Raw genomic sequence first — 24,684 nt, 5'->3', positions numbered from 1 at the left:
AGGCTTGGCGGGGGGATGAGGGCAGCACTGGGGGCCTGCTCAGTCTGGCCTTAGGGAGGACCTTCGGGGCTCTCCTCTCTCCCCATCGATCCCTGAGCAGTTCCCGAACAGAAATCGGAGACCAGACGGTGCCTGGGCCCCAGCCCTCCCACGGGGACTGCGCCTTGGGCCTGGCTCGGAGGTGGGTCAGAGTCTGCGAAAGACCAGCGAGGGCTCTCAGGTTTCGGGGCAGGCGGCGAGCGCCCATCCCGGCTAGCAATGGGAGTCACGCGGCGACCGGGCGAGCCCGGTAGGCAGGACAGGACTGCGGCGCAGGTCCGGCTCAGGCGGAGGAAGCAGCCGCCGCCCCAGCTGATGGAGTGCGGCCGGGGGCTTCCCAGGGAGGCGGCGACATCGAGCCCTTTCGAACGTTTCTACCAGGCTTGCTCACGTAGCCTCGGCCCCGCCCGGCCCCGCCCGGCCCCGCCCCACCCACTTCGCGGGTGGGGCGACCTGCGATAGCCCCTTTAAGAGGCGTGGTCACGTGCTCCGCCCCCACCTCCCCCACGCGCGCCAGTAAGGGGTGGGGTGCGGGAGGAGGTGCCGGGGAGGCTGGGGGAACGAGGTGTGCGCTGCTGCGCAGGCGCGGTGGTCGGACGACAGACCGTGTGTTTCCAAAATGGCGGCAGCGATGGATGTGGATACCCCGAGCGGCACCAACAGCGGCGCGGGCAAGAAGCGCTTTGAAGTGAAAAAGGTTGGGTCTCGCCAGCGCCTTCCTCAGGGAAGCTAGAGAGGCGCGGATCTGGCTGGCAGGCCCGAGGATGGTCGAGGCGCGGAGTAAAGGGTTTCATTTTAGGGCGTTCCTGGGACCGGGTACCACGAAAGGAAGTCGGGGGGCGGGTCTTAGAGTTGATCGGCGTGACGGCGGCCCACTGTCAGGGGAAGTGTTGGTTTCGATGTGAGGCTGAGGGGCCAATCACAGAGCTGCTTGTTGAGATACGCGGGGTTGCGACTTGGCGGCGGGAGCCAAGCGCCTGAGCTGTCACTGGAGTGGTTGAGAGGTGGGGGAAGGTAGGGTGGGGTGGGGTGGGTGGAATGGGGAGTCAGAGCGACTGCGGCGGTGGAGGATGGGGCAGTGCGGCGAAAGCCTGGAACCTGAGGTCCTACCGCATTGGAGGCCTCTGAGGAGCCCCGCTAGTGATCTTGCTCCGCCCCTTTTTGAAGTTTGGGGTCCTCTCACTTGAAGGGATCAGACTTGTTCCTCGCTCAACCGAGGCCTCCATTAACCCCATCTCTGGGCCTCACACCGCCGAGTTAGAGTCTGGAGTGTAATGCTTGGCTGTTCTGAGACGTCTGTTGGCTTTTCCCACAACGACCCCACTCTTGGATTCTCTGTCACGTCCAGAATCTCCCCCTTCCGAAATAATAATAAAAAGCATGGTGGAACTTGTTAAGAAAATCCGAGCCCAAATCCTGTGGCATTTCGGGAGGGTTGAGTACTAGTTGCGAATGACTTGGTAAGAGGGGAAAGCAAAAATGGAACGTGTCTTTTGCATGAAATGCATTTTAGTGGTTTGCCACAGTTTGGGAGAAAAGTGTCGATTCCCACCTAACATGAAAACTATTCAAAATGGAGATTCTGAAATAGGGAAGATATTCCTGGAACATCTGGCTAAACACTGACAATATCCCCCCCTCCTAGTGCTTTTTGGTGTCTCATTGTGGCCACTGCTGCTCAGTTACAGCCAGCCATATTGAAGAATAATAGAAGTAGGGGCTTTTCCTCCAAGTTGAAGCTGTGATGTGAAAAGTGGTGAAGAAGTTACTAGGCACTGAGACTAGGGTTTGAAAGCGATGAAGGTTTGGGAGTATTTGTAATTGAGGAAACCAGAGTTGAATGAATGAAATGCCACTTTTAGTTAAACTCTTACTGGAATTATTATCTTAATAGAAGAGTCTAAACATATAAAAGTTCAGAACATCAGTTTATTTTATGGTAAGAATCGAACAAAATTCTAGTGAATTGTAGAATTTGTTATGAAGTAATCTAAGATTTAAGTGATGACCTTAGGCCGGGCGCGGTGGCTCAAGCCTGTAATCCCAGCACTTTGGGAGGCCGAGACGGGCGGATCACGAGGTCAGGAGATCGAGACCATCCTGGCTAACACGGTGAAACCTCGTCTCTACTAAAAATACAAAAATCATTAGCCGGGCGAGGTGGCGGCGCCTGTAGTCCCAGCTACTCGGGAGGCTGAGGCAGGAGAATGGCGTGAACCTGGGAGGCGGAGCTTGCAGTGAGCCGATCGCGCCACTGCAGTCCAGCCTGGGCAACAGAACGAGACTCCGTCTCAAAAAAAAAAATAAAATAAAAAAATTAAGTGATGACCTTGTTCTGTGTACTGACATGGATAGTTAATTATCCAGCTTATCTCACGATTACCCATTTTATGATCCAGTCATCATCTTAGTTCATTCTGTTCCCTAGCTTTCACTTCATTGCTCATGCTTCCAAAGCTGCCTGGAAGAGCAGATACTTATTCAGATTTTGAGCGCTTCTGCAACTGCCACCAAAACCTGCACAGAAATTCAAGTTTGTGCTTTTTTTTTTTTTTTTTTTCTTAGATGGAGTCTCACTCCATCGCCCAGGCTGGAGTGCAGTGGCACGATCTCGGCTCACTGCAACCTCTGTCCCCCAGATTCAAGCGATTCTCCTGCCTTAGCTTCCCAAATATCTGGCATTATAGACACCCACCACCAAGCCTGGCTAATTTTTGTATTTTTAGTAAAGACGGGGTTTCGCCATATTCGCCAGGCTGGTCTCGAACTCCTGACTTCAGGTGATCCACCCGCCTCAGCCTTCCAAAATGTTAGGATTATGGGCGTGAGCCACTGCGTCCGGCCAGACTAAATTGTTTTAAACTATAGGAAACAAATTAAAAGATGACATTAATTTATGTGTTCATATACTCAGTCTTTTGGAGAATAGGAGAACATATGTGTTGTCTACTGTTGTCTTTGGTATAATAAGATTAACATAATATCCAAAAACTTTTGTTTGGTGGTTCCCTGTGGCCAGAGATGATAATTACAACTGCAGCCTGAAGTCCTAAAGACTGTGTGTGTGTTATAAGGAGAATGCATTGTTCCCTCTTTTTGTCTTTGCAGTGGAATGCAGTAGCCCTCTGGGCCTGGGATATTGTGGTTGATAACTGTGCCATCTGCAGGAACCACATTATGGATCTTTGTAAGTAATTGGAGGAGGATGGGAGGAAGTTGAGAAGGTTGCAGAGCTTGTGGCTATCTTGATGTGACCGATTTTCTTCTTCACAAGCAGATATCAAGCCTACTCTGAGCACTCGGTCTTTTGTATCTAGTCTCTTGGTGTGTTTGAAATAGAGTAGTTTTTTTATGATGTCCTGGAGGCATACCCAGCTTTCAGAATAAATCTACTCAATCTAAAGATGGCAGGGACACATTTAGAATTAATTGTGGACAACAGGCACTGTTGATTCTTCCTGCATATCTCCCATCTTGTACCTAGACTCAAAGGTAGAAATACTGAAAGGAGGAAAATAAACTTTGAGCTAAAATATTCTATCTGAGGCGAGGCGTGGTGGCTCATGCTTGTAATCCCAGCACTTTGGGAGGCCAAGGCGGGCAACATGGTGAAACCCCTACTCTATTAAAAATACAAAAATACTCTATTAAAAATGCAGAAATTAGCCGGGCGTGGTGGTGCATGCCTGTAAACCCAGCACTTTGGGAGGCTGAGGCAGGCGGATTATTTGAGGCCAGGAGTTCAAGACCAGCCTGACCAGCATGGTGAAACCCCATCTCTACCAAAAATACAAAAATTACCTGGGCGTGGTGGTGCATGTCTGTAATCCCAGCTACTTGAGAGGCTGAGGCAGGACAGCTGTTTGAACCTGGTAGGTGGAGGTGGCAGTGAGCTGAGATCACACCACTGCACTACAACCTGGGGGACAGAGCAAGACTCACAGTCTTTTTTTGAGACTCAGAGTCTCAAAAAAAAAAAAAAATGTCTATCTGAGCTAATTTTTGCTGGTCATTATTTACAAAGGAAAGAAGCCTAAGGAGTAAGTATTTTGTATGTTAGGCCCAAACATAATAAAAAGGAAATCATTGCCAACATCTAAATAGGTAATTGATTGCACTAAAGAAATTTCATTTAAATTTCCACATATTTTATTACATGTAGTGGTCAGCACATAGTGATCCGATTATAGTCTTTGATGGACTGATTTCCTGTCCTTATAGTAGAAGGAACAAGAATGTTGATCACACCAGGAACAGTAGAGGTTACTTTTTCATCCGGGAACTAAAATGATTTGTTACTGAGGCCAGAAATGGAGGAAAGAAACTTCAAGTTTCTAGAATTGGAATTATAGGAACTTACTTTTCAGATCACTCACCTGCCTTTACAACTTCATCTTGAGTCACTCTTGCTCACTCTGTTAGTTTACCTGGACACTTGGTTTTTTTTTTAAACTAACTACGGTGGCCAAAGCAGCCATGGCCCCTGGCCAGTTTTCCTTTTTTTTTTTTTTCTTATTTTGAGATGGAGTCGCCCAGGCTGGAGTGCAGTGGCGTGATCTCAGCTCACTGCAACCTCTGCCCCCGGTTTCAAGCAATTCTCCTGCCTCAGCCTCCTCGATAGCTGGGATTACAGGCGCCTGCCACCACGCCCAGCTAATTTTTGTATTTTTAGTAGAGACAGGGCTTCACTATGTTGGCCAGGCTGGTCTCAAACGCCTGACCTCAGGTGATATGCCCACCTCGGCCTCCCAAAGTGCTGGGATTACAAGCATGAGCCACCGCTCCCGGCCTGCTTTTTCATTCTTAAGTGTCCATGCTCTTTTTCAGAGCCCTTACATAGCGTATTCTTTCTCGCCTAGAATATTCTTCACCTGTTCTCTTCCTTGGTTTTGTCTAACCCAGCACTGTCCAATCTGAATGTAAGCCACAAATACAAACACATACATAATTTTAAGTTTTCTTTTTCCTTTTTTTTTGTTTTTTCAGAGACAGGATCTCGCTTTGTTGCCCAGGCTGGTCTCAAACTGGCTTCAAGTGATCCTCCCACTTTGGCCTTCCAAAATGTATAGGCATGAGCCACTGTGGCTGGCCTGAAATTTTCTAGTACCCACATTCATAAAGTAAAAAGAAAATAAAAAGGTGAAATTAATCTATTTTATTTAACCTTTTATAGCCAAAATATTTTTATTTCACCATGTAATTAATGTAAAAAAAGGAGATATTTTACATTCTGTCTTTGTACCATCTTTGAAATTCAGTGTGTATTTTACACTTACAACACATCTGGATTCAGACTAGCCACATTTCAAGTGCTCAATAGTCACATGTGGTTAATAACTACTTTATTGTGCAATGTAACACTAACCCAGAGTTGAGCTTTAGATCTTATCTTAAACTTGCTCAGATGTTTTCAACTTGGAAAGCACGAATCAAATATTTTCTGTTGGAAAGCAGTCATGGCATATACTGGTCATGTATTGCCCTTGGCTTCTTTGAGCTTTTGACACTGTTTATCTCTTCACACTACAGCCAAGGGAGATCAGCAGCTACCATGATGTTTAATATAGATGATGTGAGCCCATCACAGAAAAACATATGCATGGTTTCAAATGTGTTTGGGTGGGGTCTTTGATTACATGCTTGCCGGTTTCTGGGCCTTGCATTTTCACAAGAAGTTATACCCAGAGAAAATTTTACTTTATTGGGGCTCTATTTTGAAAATAGTTAATGATTTTTAATGATCTTATATACAACCCTGATTTTTTTTTTCTCTGTATTTAAGTCAGTGTATATGTGTCTCTGGATATGAGAGAATGTACTTCTTAGAAGGACCACAGAAGACAAAGGCGATCCATATTCTGTCTTCTCTTAGAGTGAAATGCTTGAGACATCACATTAGGCTTTCAGTGGAATACCTGTTTTGTTTCATAACATATTTCGAATGTCAGATGAAGTAGGATATTGAAATCTTATAACAAAAACCTTATGAAAGTATTTTCTAAGTCGTATCTTTTATTTATCCAATGAATATATCCTGAGCATCCTGGTAGGCACCAGGATAAAACAATGACAGAGATCAGGTCTTTACCTTTTTTTTTTTTTTTTTTTTTTTTGAGACAGAGTCTCTGTTTGTCTCTCAGGCTGGAGTGCAATGATGCAATCTTGGCTCGCTGCGACCTCCACCTCCCATGTTCAAGTGATTCTCCTGCCTCGGCCTCCCAAGTAGCTGGGATTACAGGTGTGGGCCACCTCACCCGGCTAATTTTTTGTATTTTTACTAGAGATAGGGTTTCGCCATGTTGGCCAGGCTGATCTCGAACTCCTTACCTCAAGTGATCTGTCCACCTTGGCCTCTCAAAGTGCAGGGATTACAGACGTGACCCACTTAAACTCCTGGCCTCAAGCAAACCACCCCCTTTGGCCTCCCAAAGTGCCAGGATTATAACTGTGAGCCACCATGCCCGACCTCAAGTCTTTACCTTTAAGAAACACACTCTTGGGCCGGGCATAGTGGCTCACATCTGGAATCCCGGTACTTTGGGAGTTCGAGGAGGGTGGATCACCTGAGGTCAGGAGTTCGAGACCAACCTGGCCAACATGGTGAAACCCCATCTCTACTAAAAATACAAAATTAGCCAGGCGTGGTAGTGCACGCTTGTAATCTCAGCTACATGGGAGGCTGAAGCAGGAGAATCACTTGAACCTGGGAGGTGGAGGTTGCAGTGAGCCGAGATCCTGCCATTGCACTCCATCCTGGACAAAAAGAGCAAAACTTTGTCTTAAAAAAAAAAAGACACTCTTGGCCAGGTGAGGTGGCTCACACCTGTAAACCCTAAGACTTTGGGTGTGAGGCAGGCAGATTGCTTGAGACTGGGAGTTCAAGACCAGCCTGGGCAACATGGCAAAACCCTGTCTCTACAAAAAATTAGCCAGGCATGGTGGCCTATGCCTGTGGTCCCAGCTACTTGGGAGGCTGAGGTGGGAAGATCCCTTGAACCTGGGAGGCAGAGATGACAGTGAGTCAAGATTTCTCTCCACTGCACTCCGGCCTAGGTGAGAGAGAGAGACTCTATCTCAAAAAGAGAAACACTGTTTATTTTTTTTTTATTTTTATGTATTTTTTTTGTTAGCAATAGGGTCTCACTCAATTGCCCAGGCTGGAGTGCAGTGGCACAATCATAGCTCACTATAGCCTTGACCTGGGATCAAGCAGTCCTCCTGCCTCAGCCTCTAAGTAGCTGGGACCACAGGCATGCACTACCACACCTAGCTAATTTTTTTTTTTTGGAGGCGGAGTTTCACGCTGTCACCCAGTTGAAGTGCAATGGCGCAGTCTCGGCTCACTGCAACCTCCACCTCCAGGGTTCAAACGATTCTCCTGCCTCAGCTTCCCGAGTAGCTGGGATTACACGTACCCACCACCACACCTGGCTAATTTTTTGTATTTTTAATAGAGACAGGGTTTCACTATGTTGGCCAGGCTGGTCTCGAGCTCCTGACCTCGTGATCCACCCATCTCGGCCCCCAAAGTGCTGGGATTACAGGTGTGAAGCACCATGTCTGGCTGCTAATTTTTAAATTTTTTGTAGAGATGGGGTCTTGCTATGTCGTCCAGACTTGTCTTGAACTCCTGGACTCAAGCAATCCTTCTGCCTCACCTTCCCAAAACACTGAGCTTACAGGTGTGAGCCACTGCCCCTGGCCACACACTTTTATTATACACACTAAGGAGAAGTCTGAGTGTCATAACATTAAAAAAAAAAAAAAAGGATTTATATGGGAAAAGAACTTAGTAAAGAAAAACAAAAAAATTGATTTATTTTTGTAAAGACAATTTTTGTTAAAGATGAAAGTAAGAATCTAGATTTAGCAATGGCTGTATTTTAATAAATCTTGTCTGGCCTTAAATGAGTAATTATATACATAGCTGTAAGTAAATAAGAATGATTATGGCTGTGCCTCAGTAGGATTCTGAAGACTTCCTCTTTTAAGTCCATATTGATTCTGCATGCCCTCCTATAGCTTTGTATTTATTTTATTTTACATTGTCTCCTTTCTTGGTTGTATTAAGGAGTTGCTGAAAAATCAAATATACTAGGTTTTATTTTCTCTGTTACCTCTGGTAATCTTATTCCGGATGATGGGGAATCTTCATCATCTTAGACCCAGCCTTGGCCCAGAAGATGTTAGTATCTACCTAAAACTACAGATCCATCAGTGTTTTGGTTTGGTTTGGTTTGGTTTGGTTGGTTTGGTTTGGTTTGTTTGAGACAGAGTCTCATTCTGTTGCCCAGGCTGGAGTGCTGTGGCATGATCTCGGCTCGCTGCAACCTCTGCCTCCCAGGTTCAAGCTATTCTCCTGCCTCATCCTCCCGACTAGCTGGGACTGCAGGTATGCACCAGCACACCCAGCTAATTTTTGTATTTTTAGTAGAGATGGGGTTTCACCATGTTGGCCAGTCTGATCTCTTAACTCCTGACCTCGAGTGATCCACCCGGTGTTGCCTCCCGAAATGCTGGGATTCCAGGCGTGAGCCACTGCGCCTGGCCCTATCAGTGTTTTGAAAGTGTAATCTGTCTGCTCTTGAGATGAAGCCATTGCTTCCTTAACAGCTCTTTGGTGGCATAGCCTTTCTATCAAAGCCGAAAGGTCCCCAAGCTTTAGAATCACATGATAGGCTTCGGCCTTGGCAGGGGTGTGACATGAACGCATTATGTGCCACTGTCTACCTGTTCTGGGTTGACAGTGAACAGTTCCTGCACCTGTTTAAACTAACTGGACCCAACCCCTTACTTACTCTCTGCAGCAAAAGCCGGAAAACGTTTGTATTGAGCACATTTTACACCAATCGTTTTCCCTGCTATATCCCTTCTTATCTGGCATTCTAGATCGCTGTAATATCACTCCTATATCTTTTTGTTCTTTCTTAGGAATTTTCTAGCAAAGAATGGATCTGGCCGGGCGCGGTGCTCACGCCTGTAATCCCAGCACTTTGGGAGGTCAGGGCGTGTGGATTGCCTGAGCTCGGGAGTTCAAGACCAGCTTGGGCAATGTGGTGAAACCCCATCTCTACTAAAAATACAAAAAATTAGCCAGGCATGGTGACGCACGCCTGTAGTCCCAATTACTTGGGAGGCTGAGGCAGGAGAATCACTTGAACTCGGGAGACAGAGGTTGCAATGAGCCAAGATTGCGCCAGTGCCCTCTAGCCTGAGGGGACAAAGCTAGACTCTGTCTCAAAAAAAAAAAAAATAGGAATGAATCTTGGCCGGGTGCAGTGGCTCACACCTGTAATCCCAGCACCTTGGGAGGCCGAGGCAGGCAGATCACTTGAGGTCAGAAGTTCAAGACCAGCCTGGTCAACATGGTGAAACCCCATCTCTACTAAAAATACAAAAAATTAGCTTGGTGTGGTGGTGCGCACCTGTGATCCCAGCTGCTTGGGAGGCTGAGGTGGGAGAATCACTGGAACCAAGAGGTGGAGGTTGCAGTGAGTAGAGATTGTGCCACTGCCCTTCAGCCTGGGCAACAGAGTGAGACTCTATCTAAAAAAAAAAAGAATAAGAATGAATCTGTATTTGTCTTGTATTTCTTCTAGTTATAGAAATAGTTTTTGTTTGCTTGTTCAAGTACCAAGAGCCTACTTTGCACTTGGCAAAGACCAGGTCCCTGCTCTGTGGGAGCTTTGAGTTGAGGGGGAAGGAGGGAGGTCAGGTATGTAAAGGGATACTCATAATTGATGTGTTAAGAGTGCCTGAAGGAGAGGAAAATGACTCAGGGTGGAAGCGTCAGGAAAAGCTTCAGTCAAGAAGTAGGGATTTAAGCTGGGTCTTGAAGGGTGGAGATTAATTGAGAGTGATAGCAGGAGGAGCATGTTCCAGGTGTGGCGGAGAGGAAGGAAAGAACTATACCATGAAGGGAGCCTGAAGGATTCTTTAGGTTAGTAGTGCCATGGCCACAGTCAAAAGAAAGACCCAGATCAAATTTAAACATGATGATGTACCTTGAAACAGTTTTGATTTTCACTTTAATAATTGTGACTCTTATTTAATTTTATAATATATAGTCCTCCTCTTAAGTTAGAGGATCCAACTTAAAGGATATTATGTTTACTTTTCTCTACCATTCTTTTAAATATAGTAGTGTATTCCAGTCCCAATAAGTTCTTAAATACACTGCATAGACCCTAGATCCTTTTTTTTTTTTTTTCTTTTTAAGATGGAGTCTCACTCTGTCACCCAGGGTGGAGTGCAGTGGCGTGATCTCAGCTCACTGCAACCACTGCCTCCCAAGTTCCAGCGATTCTCCTGCCTCAGCCTCTCTAGTAGCTGGGATTATAGGCATGTGCCACCCACCACACCCGGCAAATTGTTTGTATTTTTAGAAGAGATGGTGTTTCGCCATGTTGGCCAGGCTGGTCTTGAACTCCTGACCTCAGATGATCTGCCTGCCTCAGCTTCCCAAAGTGCTGGAATTACAGACATGAGCCACCACGCCTGGTCGAGCCACCATGCCTGGCTTTTTTAAATTTTATTTTTATTTATCTTTTTTTTTTTTTGAGACACAGTCTCGCTCTGTCGCCCAGGCTGGAGTGCAATGGCGCGATCTCGGCTCACTGCAAGCTCCGCCTCCCGGGTTTACGCCATTCTCCTGCCTCAGCCTCCCGAGTAGCTGGGACTACAGGTGCCCGCCACCTCGCCCGGCTATTTTTTTGTATTTTTTAGTAGAGACGGGGTTTCAGTGTGTTAGCCAGGATGGTCTCGATCTCCTGACCTCGTGATCCGCCCGTCTTGGCCTCCCAAAGTGCTGGGATTACAGGGTTGAGCCACCGCGCCCGGCCTTTTTTTTTTTTTTTAAATGCGAGGTTTTGCTCTGTCACCCAGGCTGGAGTGCAGTGGTGCAATCATGGTGCACTGCAGCCTCAACTGCCTGCACTCAAGCCATTCTCCTGCCTCAGCCTCCTTAGTAGCTGGGACCACAGGCATGTGCCACCACACCTGGCTAATTTTTTTGTTTCTAGAGATGAGATGTTGCTGTGTTGCCCAGCCTGGTCTTGAGTGGGCTAAAGTGATCTTCCTGCCGTGGCCTCCTAAAGTGCTGGGATTACAGGTGTGAGTGACTGTGCCTGGCCCAATTCTTTATTTTTATTTTATTTATTTTATTTTTTGTTTTTGAGATGGAGTCTCACTCTGTTACCAAGGCTGGAGTGCAGTGGTGCAATCTCGGCTCACTGCAAGCTCCGCCTCCCAGGTTCACGCCATTCTCCTGCCTCAAGTCTCCTGAGTAGCTGGGACTACAGGTACCCGCCACCACGCCTGGCTAATTTTTTTATATTTTTAGTAGAGATGGGGTTTCACCATGTTAGCTAGGATGGTCTCGATCTCCTGACCTCATGATCCACCCACCTCAGCCTCACAAAGCGGTGGGATTACAGGCATGAGCCACCGCACCTAGCCCCAATTCTTTATTTTTATCAGTTGGCAAGCCAAGTTACTCTGTAGTGTAAATCTGGCTAGCAAAAGTAAGTTCTTTGCTTTCCTTTTGTGTGTGTGTGTGTGTGACTCTGTCGCCCAGGCTGGAATGCAGTGGTGTGATCTGGGCTCACTGCAGCCTCTGCCTCCTGGGTTCAAGTGATTCTCCTGCCCCAGCCTCCTGAGTCACTGAGATTACAGATGTCCACCACAACGCCTGGCTAATTTTTGCTATTTTAGAGAGGGGGTTTTGCCATGTTTTGCCAGGCTGGTCTCAAACCCTGACATCAAGTGATCTGCCAGCCTCATCCTTCCAAAGTGCTGGGATTGCAGGCATGAGCCGCCACTCCCAGCCTTTGTTTGATTTTTTGTTTTTTGATATAGAGTCTTGCTGCATTGCCCAGGCTGGAGTACAATGGTGCACAGCCTCGGCTCACTGCAACCTCTGCCCCCTGGTTTCAAGCAATTCTCCTGACTCAGCCTCCCAAGTAGCTGGGATTACAGACGTGTACCACCACGCCCAGCTAAATTTTGTATTTTTAGTAGAGATTGGGTTTTGCCATACTGGTCAGGCTGGTCTCGAATTCCTGACTTCATGTGACTCGCCCACCTCAGCTTCTCATAGTGCTGGCATTACAGGTGTGAGCCACCATGCCCAGCCCAGTTTCTAAATTTTTGAAGGATGAAAAAAAAAAATTATTGTGGTATCTCTTCCCCTAAAACCACATACGCCCATTAACATCTACTTTTGTTTGTTTGTTTTTTTAGTTTTCCTTTTTTTTTTTTTTTTTTTTTTATGAGACGAAGTCTAGCTCTGTCACCCAGGCTAGAGTGCAGTGGCGCAATCTCGGCTCACCGCAACCTCTGCAGGTTCAAGCAATTCTTCTGCCTTAGCCTCCTGAGTAGCTGGAACTACAGGTGCCCACCACCACGCATGCCCGGCTAAATTTTTTTTTTTTTTTTTTTTTTTTGGAGACAGGAGTCTTAACACTGTCGCCCAGGCTCGAGTGCAGTGATGCAATCTTGGCCCCCTGCAAGCTCCGCCTCCCGGATTCAAGCAATTCTCTTCCCTCAGCCTCCTGAGTAGCTGGGACTACAGGCACCCGCCACTACGCCCGGCTAATTTTTTCTTGTATTTTTAGAAGAGACGGGATTTCACCATGTTGGCCAGGATGGTCTCGATCTCCTGATCTCGTGATCCGCCTGCCTTGACCTCCCAAAGTGCTGAGATTACAGGCGTGAGCCATTGCGCCTGGCCTACGCCCAGCTAATTTTTCGTATTTTTAGTAGAGACAGGGTTTCACCATGTTGGGCGCACTGGTCTTGAACTCCCGCTCATGATCCACCCGCCTCAGCCTCCCAAAGTGCTGGAATTACAGTCATGAGCCACTGCGCCTGACCATAGTTTTACTATTTTTCACCTGTAGTGGTTTGAAGTAATTCTCCCCTATTAAATAGTTTCTCCTGAAGCTTTTTATTCTTCAGAAGGAAGACTCCATTTAGTTACTATCATCAGAGAAAGCAAATTATGCATTAGTAATTCTTGTTCTTTGAATATTTATACCCAGTTGTACTTTACCCATCAGATCTTTTTTTTCTTTTTTTTTTTTTTTTTTTTTTTGTTTTTTGAGATGGAGTCTTGCTCTGTTGCCCAGGCTGGAGTACAGTGGCACGATCTCAGCTCATTGCAAGCTCTGCCTCCCGGGTTCACCATTCTCCTGCTGCTTCAGCCTCCCAAGTAGCTGGGATTACAGGCAGCCGCCACCACGCCTGGCTAATTTTTTGTATTTTTAGTAGAGGCGGGGTTTCACTATGTTAGCCAGGATGGTCTTGATCTCCTGACCTCGTGATGCACCTGCCTCAGCCTCCCAAAGTGCTGGGATTACAGGCGTGAGCCACCATGCCTGGCCTGCGATGAGTTCTTGACTGAGATCAAGATCTGATGGGTAGGTCGGGCGTAGTGGCTCACTTTGGGAGGCCGAGGCGGGTGGATCATCTAAGGTCAGGAGTTTGAAACCAGCCTGACCAATATGATGAAACCCTGCCTCTACTAAAAATACAAAAAATTAGCCGGGTGTTGTGGCATCCGCCTGTAATTCCAGCTACTTGGGAGGCTGAGACAGGAGAATCGCTTGAACCCGGGAAGTGGAGGTTGCAGCGAGCCAAGATCGCTCTATTGCACTCCAGCCTGGGCAACAAGAGGGAAACTCCGTCTCAAAAAAAATGGAAAAAAACTCAGTCTAGGCAACGTGGTGAAACCCCATCTCTACAAAAATACAAACAATTAGCTAGGCATGGTGGTGCGTGCCTGTATTCCCAGCTACTCAGGAGGCTGAGGGAGAATCACCTGAACCCAGGAAGTTGAGGCTGCAATGAGCCATGCTCATGTCACTCTGCACTGTAGCCTGGACAGCGGGAGTGAGATGTGCGTTTCCCATTTGTTACTCTTTTTAAACAAGGATAGGAAATCATCAGAAAGCATACTGTTACCTCTGTTTTCTCTGTTCGTCCTTTCCCACATTCATTAAAAAACAATTATGGCTAATTAACCACTTGAGAATTGTTTTGGCTGCTATAGATTGAAACGTTCCTGCTCCCAAGGTCCAGTGATCCTGTTGCTCTTGTTCCCACAGGCATAGAATGTCAAGCTAACCAGGCGTCTGCTACTTCAGAAGAATGTACCGTCGCATGGGGAGTCTGTAACGTAAGGAAGCATCTTTACCTGTCAGCATGGCTTGTAAACATATTTCCACTTTTCCTGCTTTGCTAGTCTTGAAAATAACTAGGGAAAAAAACTGACTAGTCCAGCTTTCTCCTAAAAGATATACAAATAATAAAAAAAATTTAAATCATGATACTATTCACCTGTTACAGGGTACAAATTACAGTTACTGCAAAAAGGCACTTACCTGTCTTAATTATAAAGTGGACCCACTTTTGTTAGCAATATTTTGGGGCTTCATCTATGGGAATTGCCTTCAAAACCTGCGTGCACCCTTTGGAATATTCTCGGTAGAACTTTGTACCTTTGAAACAGACTTTTTTAAAGACCACGTGTCTAATGGAACTAAGTTTGATGAGTAAATTGAGTGTTCAAGCTTCTGTGTATATGTGTGTGTGTGTGTGTTTGAAGTGTGGCATATGTACTGAGATAGGATTTTTTTTAACATGGCTTATGCCAGAAATGCTTTGTGTAGCTTTATTGGACTGAATGGCCTTCCAAGAGTGTGACAGCTGTGAGGGATAACAAATACCAAATATGTTATTTCTAGCATGTGTTAAAAATTCATTCTTTAAGCTGTAAAGTCCCAGTCACATGAGCTAAAATTGTCTTGTCAGGGCCTCCTGTGTCATGGGGACAGAATACCCACAGTTTCCAGCGTGACACAGGGCTAAGAGATTCTAGAGTCAGACCACCATTCCCTGTCTTTGTGACTGACTTGCTGAGTGATGTTAGGCAAGGCATTTAACATCTCTAATCATGGGTTCCCTCATGTAAAATGGAGCTGATAGTAGACCACATAAAATTGTAATCAGGATTAGATGATTTATGTTAAAATGTGATTAAACAGCTCCCAGCACATAGTAAGCACAAGTGCTTGTTAAAAAAAAATCTAAATAGGCCAGGTGTGGTGGCTCACACCTGTAATCCCAGCACTTTGGGAGGCCAAGGCAGGTGGATCACGAGGTCAGGAAATCGAGACCATCCTGGCTAACAAGGTGAAACCCTGGTCTCTACTAAAAATACAAAAAATTAGCTGGGCGTGGTGGCGGGAGCCTGTAGTCCCAGCTACTTGGGAGGCTGAGGCAGGAGAATGGTGTGAGCCCGGGAGGCAGATCTTGCAGTGAACTGAAGCTGTGCCACTGCACTCCAGCCTGGGTGACAGAGTAAGACTCCGTCTCAAAAAAAAAAAAAAAATCTAAATAAATACAAATTAGAGGTAGAGGTGTTACTGTGTAGATGGTGTTCTCGGTATTTTTTCCTGTTGCCTTGCAACCCTTTTTCCTACCTACACTGTTTTTTGTTTGTTTGTTTGTTTGTTTGTTTTGAGATGGAGTCTCACTATGTGGCCCCAGCTGGAGTGCAGTGATGCGATCCCAGCTCACTGCAACCTTCACCTCCTGGGTTCAAGTGATTCTCCTGCTTCAGCCTTCCAAGTAGCTGGGATTATAGGTGTGCACCACCACGCCCGGCTAATTTTTATATTTTTAGTAGAGATGGGGTTTCACCATGTTGGCCAGGCTGGTCTTGAACTCCTGACCTCAGGGCGATCCGCCCACCTCAGCCTCCAAAGTGCTGGGGTTACAGGCATGAGCCACCGTGCCCAGCCCCTACCCACACTTTCTGGTACACCTTCTTCCATCTCTGTTGCGACCCTTTGGCCAGGCTCACAGTAGACCGTGTTGGCCATGGGGGAGCTTTAATCATTTATGGGGATAAAAGAAGTATGTCGGGCTCTTTGCTCTCTCTGGCATGCAGACATATACTAAGAACCATGTTCCTTTATGTGGAAAGAAAAGAGAGTGAACATCCCCTTCAATTTCGCTAAGGAGAGATTCTCTTAGAGAGCCTGACGTAAAAGAGAGCCAACATGGTGTGGCAGAAGCCTCTGGATTAGTCCTGGGTTCTAGTTCTGGGTCTTCTACAAACCAGCTCCATGAATTAGGCAAGTCACTTGTCTGGGTTTCGGTTTCCTGTCTGTAAAATGAAGATAAAAATATCTGTCATGCTTGCCTGCCAGGGTTGATGTGAGGCCTCAAATGAGGTAATACATGTCAACATCTTCTGTAAACTGTCAAGTACTGTAAATTTATCTTCTGTAAATTGTACTTTGACCGCTAAATATATCCATTAACACGTCTTAGTAAACGTTCAGGGTGCTGTCACGTCCCTGACACCTCATTACAGCCCCCTTCTCCCCAGCGCTTGGTGTTCTCTGACTTAGTTGGGCTATACCAGGACCCTGTACCACTGCAAAGTGCTTAGTGGGTGAGGAGAGAGAGGGAGAAGCTGTCGAACACCCTTCGGTGAACCCGACCCTAACACCCGGTGGTTAAGAAAAATGTCGCCGCTTTCTGCCTTTTGGAAATGCTGCCTTTTCTCTTTTTCACAGTGAGTTATACAAGAGTCAACAGAAGAGGGATCTTCTAAAAGGCTGTACTCTAGGAGAATAATTTGTCCTCTTGGGTATCCTTAGTGTAGTAGCTGTGGATTCCACTCTTAATTACTGAATTATGTTTTTGTCTTTGTCAAAAGATATTTCACAAGATAATAATCTGTATTATATAATCCCTTAAGTTCCATACATACTTTGGGAGGTGTACTGACCAGATTTCAGTTGTTATTAAATGAAGCTTGCAAAGCTTTTGTTGTTTTGTTAGGGTGTGAGTATTTCTCCCCGTGCCCCATCACAGCGCACCAATCACAGACGAAATGAAGGAAGCACTTGCTACACCTGTCCTAATACGCACATGAGCAGGGGGAGAAGTGCTCATTGTAGAGGCATTGTAATTAGCATCTGCATGTCATGAGCCCACACCAAAAAACTGCACGCAGCCTGTCCTTTTCCCAAATCTAAGCAGACTTCTAGCTCCCTGTCAGTTACCAGTGGTCTTGGTACTCTTGTCTTTTTACTTCTTGTCTTGATTATGAAATAAGCCTTTTGATGCTCTTTAGGCTGCTTGTGTGCTGTTTGTCCCTCGTAAGAATACTTCCTTTTACCCCAATTTTCTTTTATCTTATTTCCTAAGACAAAGTCCCTCACCCATTACAGGCATGTGAAGTACTGAGCTCTTGTAATATCAATATGTCTGTGAATAAGTCTGGAAATAAAGTTCCTTTGACCAGAGCTGAGCTGGGTGTGGGGAGGTTGGGGAAGTGCCCGTCTCAATTCTGGGTGGGTGGCAGTGACCGTGCACTTCTCTACCAAGGGCTGGGGAGAAGGCTCTGCTCCTGCAGGTCGTATTCTCCAGGGGCAGGAGGATGGGAGGGAAGCTAGAGACCAGGAATGGTGATATTTGAAATCTGCATTGATCAGGGGCCTCCTTTCCCAGGGAAAGTGGAAGTATCCCCTTACAGACTGAATGGGACCAAGGAGCCGCATTCCATGTTCTCTTAAAGAGAAGAGAGCTCAGTGCTAGCACATACTCCTGTGCTTCCTGAATGATTTCCTTTAGTAGTAGTGACATTTCTAACAAATGCTTTATTGGAAATATCCTCGCATCTAACCAAGATACAGTCAGTTGTTGAACTTTTGCCTCTCGTTGTTACCTCCTTTTCTTTTCTAGCCCACTATGTGTCACCCATGCCACTGCCCTGTGGGACCTGTAAAAAAACCGGAGTTATTTTTAATAAAATATCTTTTTTTCCAGCATGCTTTTCACTTCCACTGCATCTCTCGCTGGCTCAAAACACGACAGGTGTGTCCATTGGACAACAGAGAGTGGGAATTCCAAAAGTAGGTATCTTTGGTTGTTTTGACGGGGCTTTTTGACTTGCCTCAGGCTGAAAGGAGTGTGGTCTTGGGGGATGGAGACATGATACATGCCTTATTTTTTTAAAGCTAGTTTTTGGTTACTTAAGCTAGGACTTATCTGTATGGAAAATGCACAGAGGATTAGCCAACATTAGACATTTGCAGCCTAGGGTCTCCCAAACTTTTTTTTGGTTTGTTTTTTGAGATGGAATCTCGCTCTGTTGCCTGGGCTGGAGTGCAGTGGTGCTGTCTTGGCTCACTGCAACCTCCACCTCCTGGGTTCAAGCAATCCTCCCACCTCAGCCTAGCAAGTAGCTGGGATTACAAGCATGTGCCACCATGCCCAGCTCATTTTTGTATTTTTAGTAGAGATGGGGTTTCACCATGTTGGCCAGGCTGGTCTTGAACTCCTGGTCTCAAGTGATCTGCCTACCTCGGTCTCCCAAAGTGCTGGGATTACAGGTGTGAGCTACTGCGCCCAGCAGGTTTCCCAGCCTTGTAGGGTCTGTGAAAGTAGAAAATGTGATAATCTATAAACTCTTAAATATTTCATAAATTACATCCTAATGAGGTTCCATGGGCTACCTAATGTCAGGTAGCTTTTGACTAGACTTGTATCCACCTATCATATTTCAGTAGTTTATCTCATACTGATTAATTCTAATATAGCATTTATGGCTATCCTGATTAGATTTTATTGTTATATAAATAAAACATGGCCTGGTAAATTTTTAAAAATTTAAATGGTTGAAAGTGTATATCACAAAACATGAATTTCCCACTATAGGCCCCTGCTCCTGCTTGCTGGAGCTAGCCATCAGCGACAGGACAGCTTCTTAGTAGATTTTCTGACTCTCTCTTATATGTCCCAGCATTTACATGGCTGTGTGTATATATATATTTTTGTTAACATAAATGTGAGTATCCTATACAGTAATTCACCTTTTTTTTTTTTTTTCCTTTTGTACATTTTGGAGATTTTCCATTTCCACAAATAACAAACTACCTCATTTCTAATGGTTGCAGAGTATTTCTTTATGTAAATGTACCTTAACTTTTTTTTTTTTTTTTTTTTTTTTTGTTTGCATGTTTTTAACATTTTTTACATTTTTTAAAAAGTCAGTCCCTGGCCGGGCACGGTGGCTCACGCCTGCAATCCTAGCACTTTGGGAGGCCGAGGCGGGTGGATCACCTGAGGTTGGGTGTTCAAGACCAGCCTGGCCAACATGGAGAAACCCTGTCTCTACTAAAAATACAAAATTAGCTGGGCGTGGGGGTGCATGCCTGTAATCCTAGCTACTTAGGGGGCTGAGGCAGGAGAATCACTCGAATCCGGGAGGCAGAGGTTGCGGTGAGCTGAGATCGCGCCTTTGCACTCCAGCCTGGGCAACAATAGCGAAACTGCATCTCAAAAAACAAGTCAGTCCCTATTGGTGGACATTTGGGTTTCCAGTTTTTCACTGATGCAAGCAATGTGAAGGGAGAAACATCCTTATACATGAAGCTTTATGTAAATGTGTAGATGTATTTGGAGCAGTAATTCCTAAAAGAGGAATTTCTGGGGAAAGAGTATGGCTGGGCTTGGTGGCTCACACCTGTAATCTCAACACTTTAGGAAGACAAGGTGGGCAGATTGCTTGAGTCCACTAGTTCGAGACCAACTGGCAACATGTTGAAACCCCATCTCTACCAAAAAATAGTAAATTAGCCTGTGCGTGATGGCTCGTGCCTGTAATCCCAGGACTTTGGGAGGTTGAGGCAGGTGGATCATTTGAGGTCAGTTTGAGACTAGCCTGGCCCACGTGGTGAAACCCCGTCTCTACTTAAAAAAATACAAAAATCAGCTGGGTGGTAGTGGTGCGTGCCTGTAATCCCAGTTACTCAGGAGGCTGAGGCAGGAGAATCACTTGAGCCTGAGAGGCAGAGGTTGCAGTGAGGTGAGATCGTGCCACTGTGCTCCAGTCTAGATGACAGAGTGAGACCCTGTCTCAAAAAAAAGAAAGAAAATTAGCTGGATGTGTTGCCATGCACTCGCAATCCTGGCTACTCTAGAGGCTGAGGTGGGAGGATGGCTTGAGCCCAGGAGGCGGAGTTTGCAGTGAGCTGAGATCAGGCCACTGCACTCCAGCCTAAGTAACAGAGCCAATAAAAAAAAAAAAGGTCAGGTGCAGTTGCTCACACCTGTAATCCTAGCACTTTAGGAGACTGAGGCGGGTGGATCACCTGAGGTCAGGAGTTCAAGACCAGCCTGGCCAACATGGTGAAATCCTGTCTCTACTAAAAATACAAAAATTAGCCAAGCGTGGTGGTGCACACCTGTAATTCCAGCTACTCGGGAGGCTGAGGCAGGAGAATCATCGCTTGAACCTGGAGGGCTGGAGGTTGCAGTGAGCTGAGATCACACCACTTCAGCCTGGGCAAAAGAGCAAAACTTTGTCTCAGAAAAAATATATATATATATGTATTTTTATTTTTGAGAAATAGTGTCAGTTTTCCCATTCCTAAGAATATCCACTAATTTACACTCCCTCCAAACAGTGAAGCAGAGCTCCCCTTTCTTCATTTCCTGCCAAGGCTTTCCTTATACAATTTTTCCATCTTAGCCACTCTGATAGGTGACGATCAGTATTCGATTTTCAGTGAGGTTGGGCAGTTGTTCATGTTTTTATATCTCTTACGCTTTTCTGTGAGCCACTGTGTTTATCTTCCTGCATGTTGTTTTCTTTTGAATTACTGGTCATTTTCTTTACTGAGTTTTTTCTGGGAAAGGAGTTTTTAAATTTAAATATGTCTTTATTAGGCTATTCTTGGATTTAAAAAACAAAAAACTAGGATTCTTTTGTTTGTGAAATACTTAGAAATCTATTATTAGTGCAGTGATTTTGCCTTTAAATTCAATAATTTATTTTGGTAAAACATTTGGAAGTATTATCAGTGTATATTCAGTTTTTAAGAAACCTGCCAAATACTCAGTATCTGAGTGGTACTGTTGGGCTTCATTCAGCAAAATTTATGCTAAGTGCCGTGTAAAGTATAAAAACGTTTGAGATGGTCCTTCCAGCCCTTGGAGCTTGCATTGTACGGAAAACCATAACAGGAATACATGTCAAGGCAGAGGACTTTTCTAAGTTTTCAGGGGGCCTGTGTAATTGGCTCGGCTCAAGGTTCCGTTTTAGACCAAAACGGTCTCGTTTTGCCCATACATGTGCCCAGGGCTAAATCTAAGAATTGGCGGGGGTATGAAGAATTCCTTGTCTGGGGCTTTGACTGCCACTCTAACTGGTGACTTTCCCAGGTGGTAGTTATCAGTGCATTGGGAAAACAAATTCTTCAGTATTCTTTAATCTGATAGGATTGTTCTACAGCCCATATCACGTGCTAGAACCTAACCTATGTGGAATTTGGCACAACAGCTCTTTTTAAGACAATATTCAAGTAGATTTCTTAAGAGAAGCTGTGATCAAGAGTTCCAGTGCCCTAGTTTCTATCCATACAACAAATTATTTTAATCAGGTTAACTGCCTAAAAAGATCCAGGACAAAAGATAATGAGGGATCTTGTGTTCAAGAAATCTGTTCATATGTGGAAGAAATTCCTTGGCCTTGTTTATTTTTATTTATATATATATATTTTGAGACAGAGTCTCACTCTGTCCCCCAGGCTATAGTGCAGTGGTGTGATCTCTCAGTTCACTGCAACCTCCAACTCCCAGGTTGAAGCAGTTTTCCTGCCTCAGTCTCCCAAGTAGCTGGGATTACAGGCACCTGCCACCACACCTGGCTAATTTTTGTATTTTTAATAGAGACAGGGTTTCACCATGTTGGCCAGGCCGGTTTTGAACTCTTGACCTCAGATGATCTGCCCACCTCAGCCTCCCAAAGTGCTGGGATTACAAGGGTGAGCCACTGCACCCGGCCCCTTGTTTATTTTTTATAATTTTAGAGCCAAATTTCAGTTTCTGGGGAAAACAGAAACCCCTGAAATCCACGCCTAGCTTCTTTTCTCTTTGTATAGAACTGAATGTAATCAGAGTTGTAATTGGAGCTGATGACAGATTTTGAAATTGAAAGCTGATCAATCGCTATTCTCACTATTAGCTTTACCCTGAACATGTCTGAGTAACGGAGTTCAGGTGAAAATAGGCCGCCATGATCACGGGAGCCCGAAAGTTTAAACTGAGCCCCTGCTTGGAGTGAGCAGGTGGAGCTGCCTTTCACAACCCACCAATGACTTTCCCCTCTCACCTCCCTAATACCACCAGGCAGCTACTCGCACCTGTCAGGTGGGCATGGTTGAGTCACAGGGAGAGCCTGTCACTAAGAGGGGATAGTAGGCAAGGAGTCCTGAAAGATGGGGAGGGGAAAGGGGATCACAATGACAGCTAAGCTAGTGTCAGTGTCTCACTCAGTCCTGGAGCAGACTGTGATCACTTAGGTTCTAACTAAAGTTGCTGGTGTTTAAGCAGGTTTTATGTCTCACACAGGAAATTACCACGGAATTAATCAGAGTAATTTGCTTTGTCTTTCAGGTATGGGCACTAGGAAAAGACTTCTTCCATCAAGCTTAATTGTTTTGTTATTCATTTAATGACTTTCCCTGCTGTTACCTAATTACAGATTAGATGGAACCGTGTTTTTTCTGCTTTGTTTTTTCAGTTTGCTGTTTCTGTAGCCATATTGTATTCTGTGTCAAATAAAGTCCAGTTGGATTCTAGAACGGATGCTCGCTCTTGTGTATGTGAACAAAGTGAACATAAATGAAGAGTCTCCCCTTCCAAGGCTGAAAACTCAGCTTTCGAAAGTGAAATGTTCGTTCATCGGGGCCAGAGCAGGGTTGTCCTCTGAGCGCATCACTTAGTCATGAGGGATCCGACAGAGGCAGAGTATGGATCGCTGGCACCCGAAAACAGCAGTCAGCCCTTCTTTCTCCTCCTGTGTGACAGCAGCAGGCAGCTGAATGAGGGAAGAATGTGGGATTCAGTCATCAAACCCAGTTCTGAGTCCTGGTTCCACAGCCTGGTTACTGATGGCAATCTTGGCAAAGTTGCTTCTCTACGCTGAACTTTGTCTGTACTGTGGGCTTCTGAGGACTAAGTGGTATCGTGTGGTCACAGAGAGAAGCTTTGTAAAATGTAAAACCAATATACAAATGTGACCTTTGGTTGTGTATGACAGCAGTCCCCAACCTTTTTGCCACCAGGGATTGGTTTCATGAAAGACAGTTTTTCCACGGCTGGGGGTGGGGTGGGGGTGTGCCTGGGGATGGTTATGGAACTGTTCCACCTGAGATCATGAGGCACTAGATGGACTCCACAACCTGGATCCCTCACATGCACAGTTCGCCACAGGGTTCAAGCTCCTGTGAGAATCTAATGCCGCTGCTGATCTGACAGGCAGAGCTCAGGCGGTAATGCTTGGTCAGCACCTGTTCACCTCCTGCTGTACAGCCGGGTTCCTAGCAGGCCATGGACTGGTATCCACTCTGCAGCCCAAGGGTTAGGGACCCCTGGTGTATGACATGTTTCTTTCTTTTCTTGGCTTAGAAAAATAAAGATATATATAATCGTGGCTGACAAAAGGACAATTTATGAACTCAAGTTAAAAATTGATATTGGCAGGCAGTGGCTCATGCACCTACAATCAGGCCCGAGGCCCGGATCGAGGTCAGGAGTTAGAGATGAGCCCACAGCCAACATGAGTGAAACCCCATCTCTACTAAGTACAAGAATTAGCTGCCCAGGCAGTGGTGTGCACCTGTAATCTCTGGGCTACTCGGGAGGCTGAGGCAGGAGAATCCCTTGAACCTGGGAGGTGGAGGTTGCAGTGAGCCAAGATCGCACCACTGCACCCCAGGCTGGGCAGCAAAAGCGAAACTCCGTCTCAAAAAAAAAAAAAAAAAAAAAAAAAATCTTGGGAGATGGAAGGAATTGTCAGTTCTAATACTAATTCAATGGTTAATAATACAGATTTTTTAACTGAGAAGCAATATAGTTTGTTGCAGTGGTTCTCAAAGTATCATCTGAGGATTCTTGACAAGGGGGTACCTTAAAACCTTTCAGGGGGTTCATGAAGTTCTTCCAACTGCAAGTCTATGTGAAAGCAGTTTTTCTTTATATGCAACCAAAGCAGCGTATCTAATGAAGAAACCGTCTTAAGAATCCACTGTCTTCTATTAAATCAGATGTAAAAGAGATTAGCAAAAATACAAAAACTGCTAGTCTCACATTTTTTGTTTTTAAAAATAATTTTACTAAAAATATGTTCATAAGTGATGGGTTTTTATTCTTTTCAGTCATTTTTCAAATTTCTGGGGCTTTTCTTTTGTGGGGGGCGGCGGGATTTGAGACATGGTCTTGCTCTGTCCCCAAGGCTGGAGTACAGTGGCAAGATCACAGCTCACTGCAGCCCCAACCTCCTGGGTTCAAGTGATCCTCCCGCCTCAGCCTCCTAAGTAGCTGGGACTACATGCGTGCACCACCATACCCAGCTAATTTTTTTTTTTTTTTTAAGTCTCGCTCTTGTCGCCCAGGCTGGAGTGCGGTGGCGCCATCTTGGCTCACTGCAACCTCCTTCTCTCAGGTTCAAGTGATTCTCCTGCCTCAGCCTCCCGAGGAGCTGGGATTACAGGCACATGCCCCCATACATGGCTAATTTTTATATTTTGATTAGCAACGAGGTTTCACCATGTTGGCCAGGCT

The 24,684-nt window shown here is 45.5% G+C and overlaps 1 protein-coding gene across 2 annotated transcripts; it reads left to right on the top strand.

Annotated features, from left to right (window-relative positions):
* Window positions 1–591: 591 nt before the first annotated feature.
* RBX1 (ring-box 1) lies at window positions 592–23,554 on the top strand. 2 transcript variants are annotated; one of them, XM_003905595.5, is made up of 5 exons: window positions 603–736; window positions 3,148–3,226; window positions 14,145–14,215; window positions 17,884–17,969; window positions 22,516–23,554. In XM_003905595.5, the coding sequence occupies exons 1-5, from the start codon at window positions 659–661 to the stop codon at window positions 22,526–22,528; spliced, it is 327 nt and encodes a 108-aa protein (XP_003905644.1). In that variant the 5' UTR covers window positions 603–658; the 3' UTR covers window positions 22,529–23,554. The 2 variants fall into 2 exon arrangements, with proteins under 2 accessions (XP_009215640.1, XP_003905644.1); XM_009217376.4 differs by lacking the exon at window positions 17,884–17,969 and having other exon boundaries at window positions 592–736.
* The last annotated feature ends 1,130 nt before the right edge of the window (window positions 23,555–24,684 follow it).

The sequence above is a fragment of the Papio anubis genome, chromosome 16 (genome assembly GCF_008728515.1).
Source record: "Papio anubis isolate 15944 chromosome 16, Panubis1.0, whole genome shotgun sequence".
Taxonomy (NCBI): domain Eukaryota; kingdom Metazoa; phylum Chordata; class Mammalia; order Primates; family Cercopithecidae; genus Papio; species Papio anubis.
This window is presented reverse-complemented; position numbering and strand designations above follow the sequence as displayed.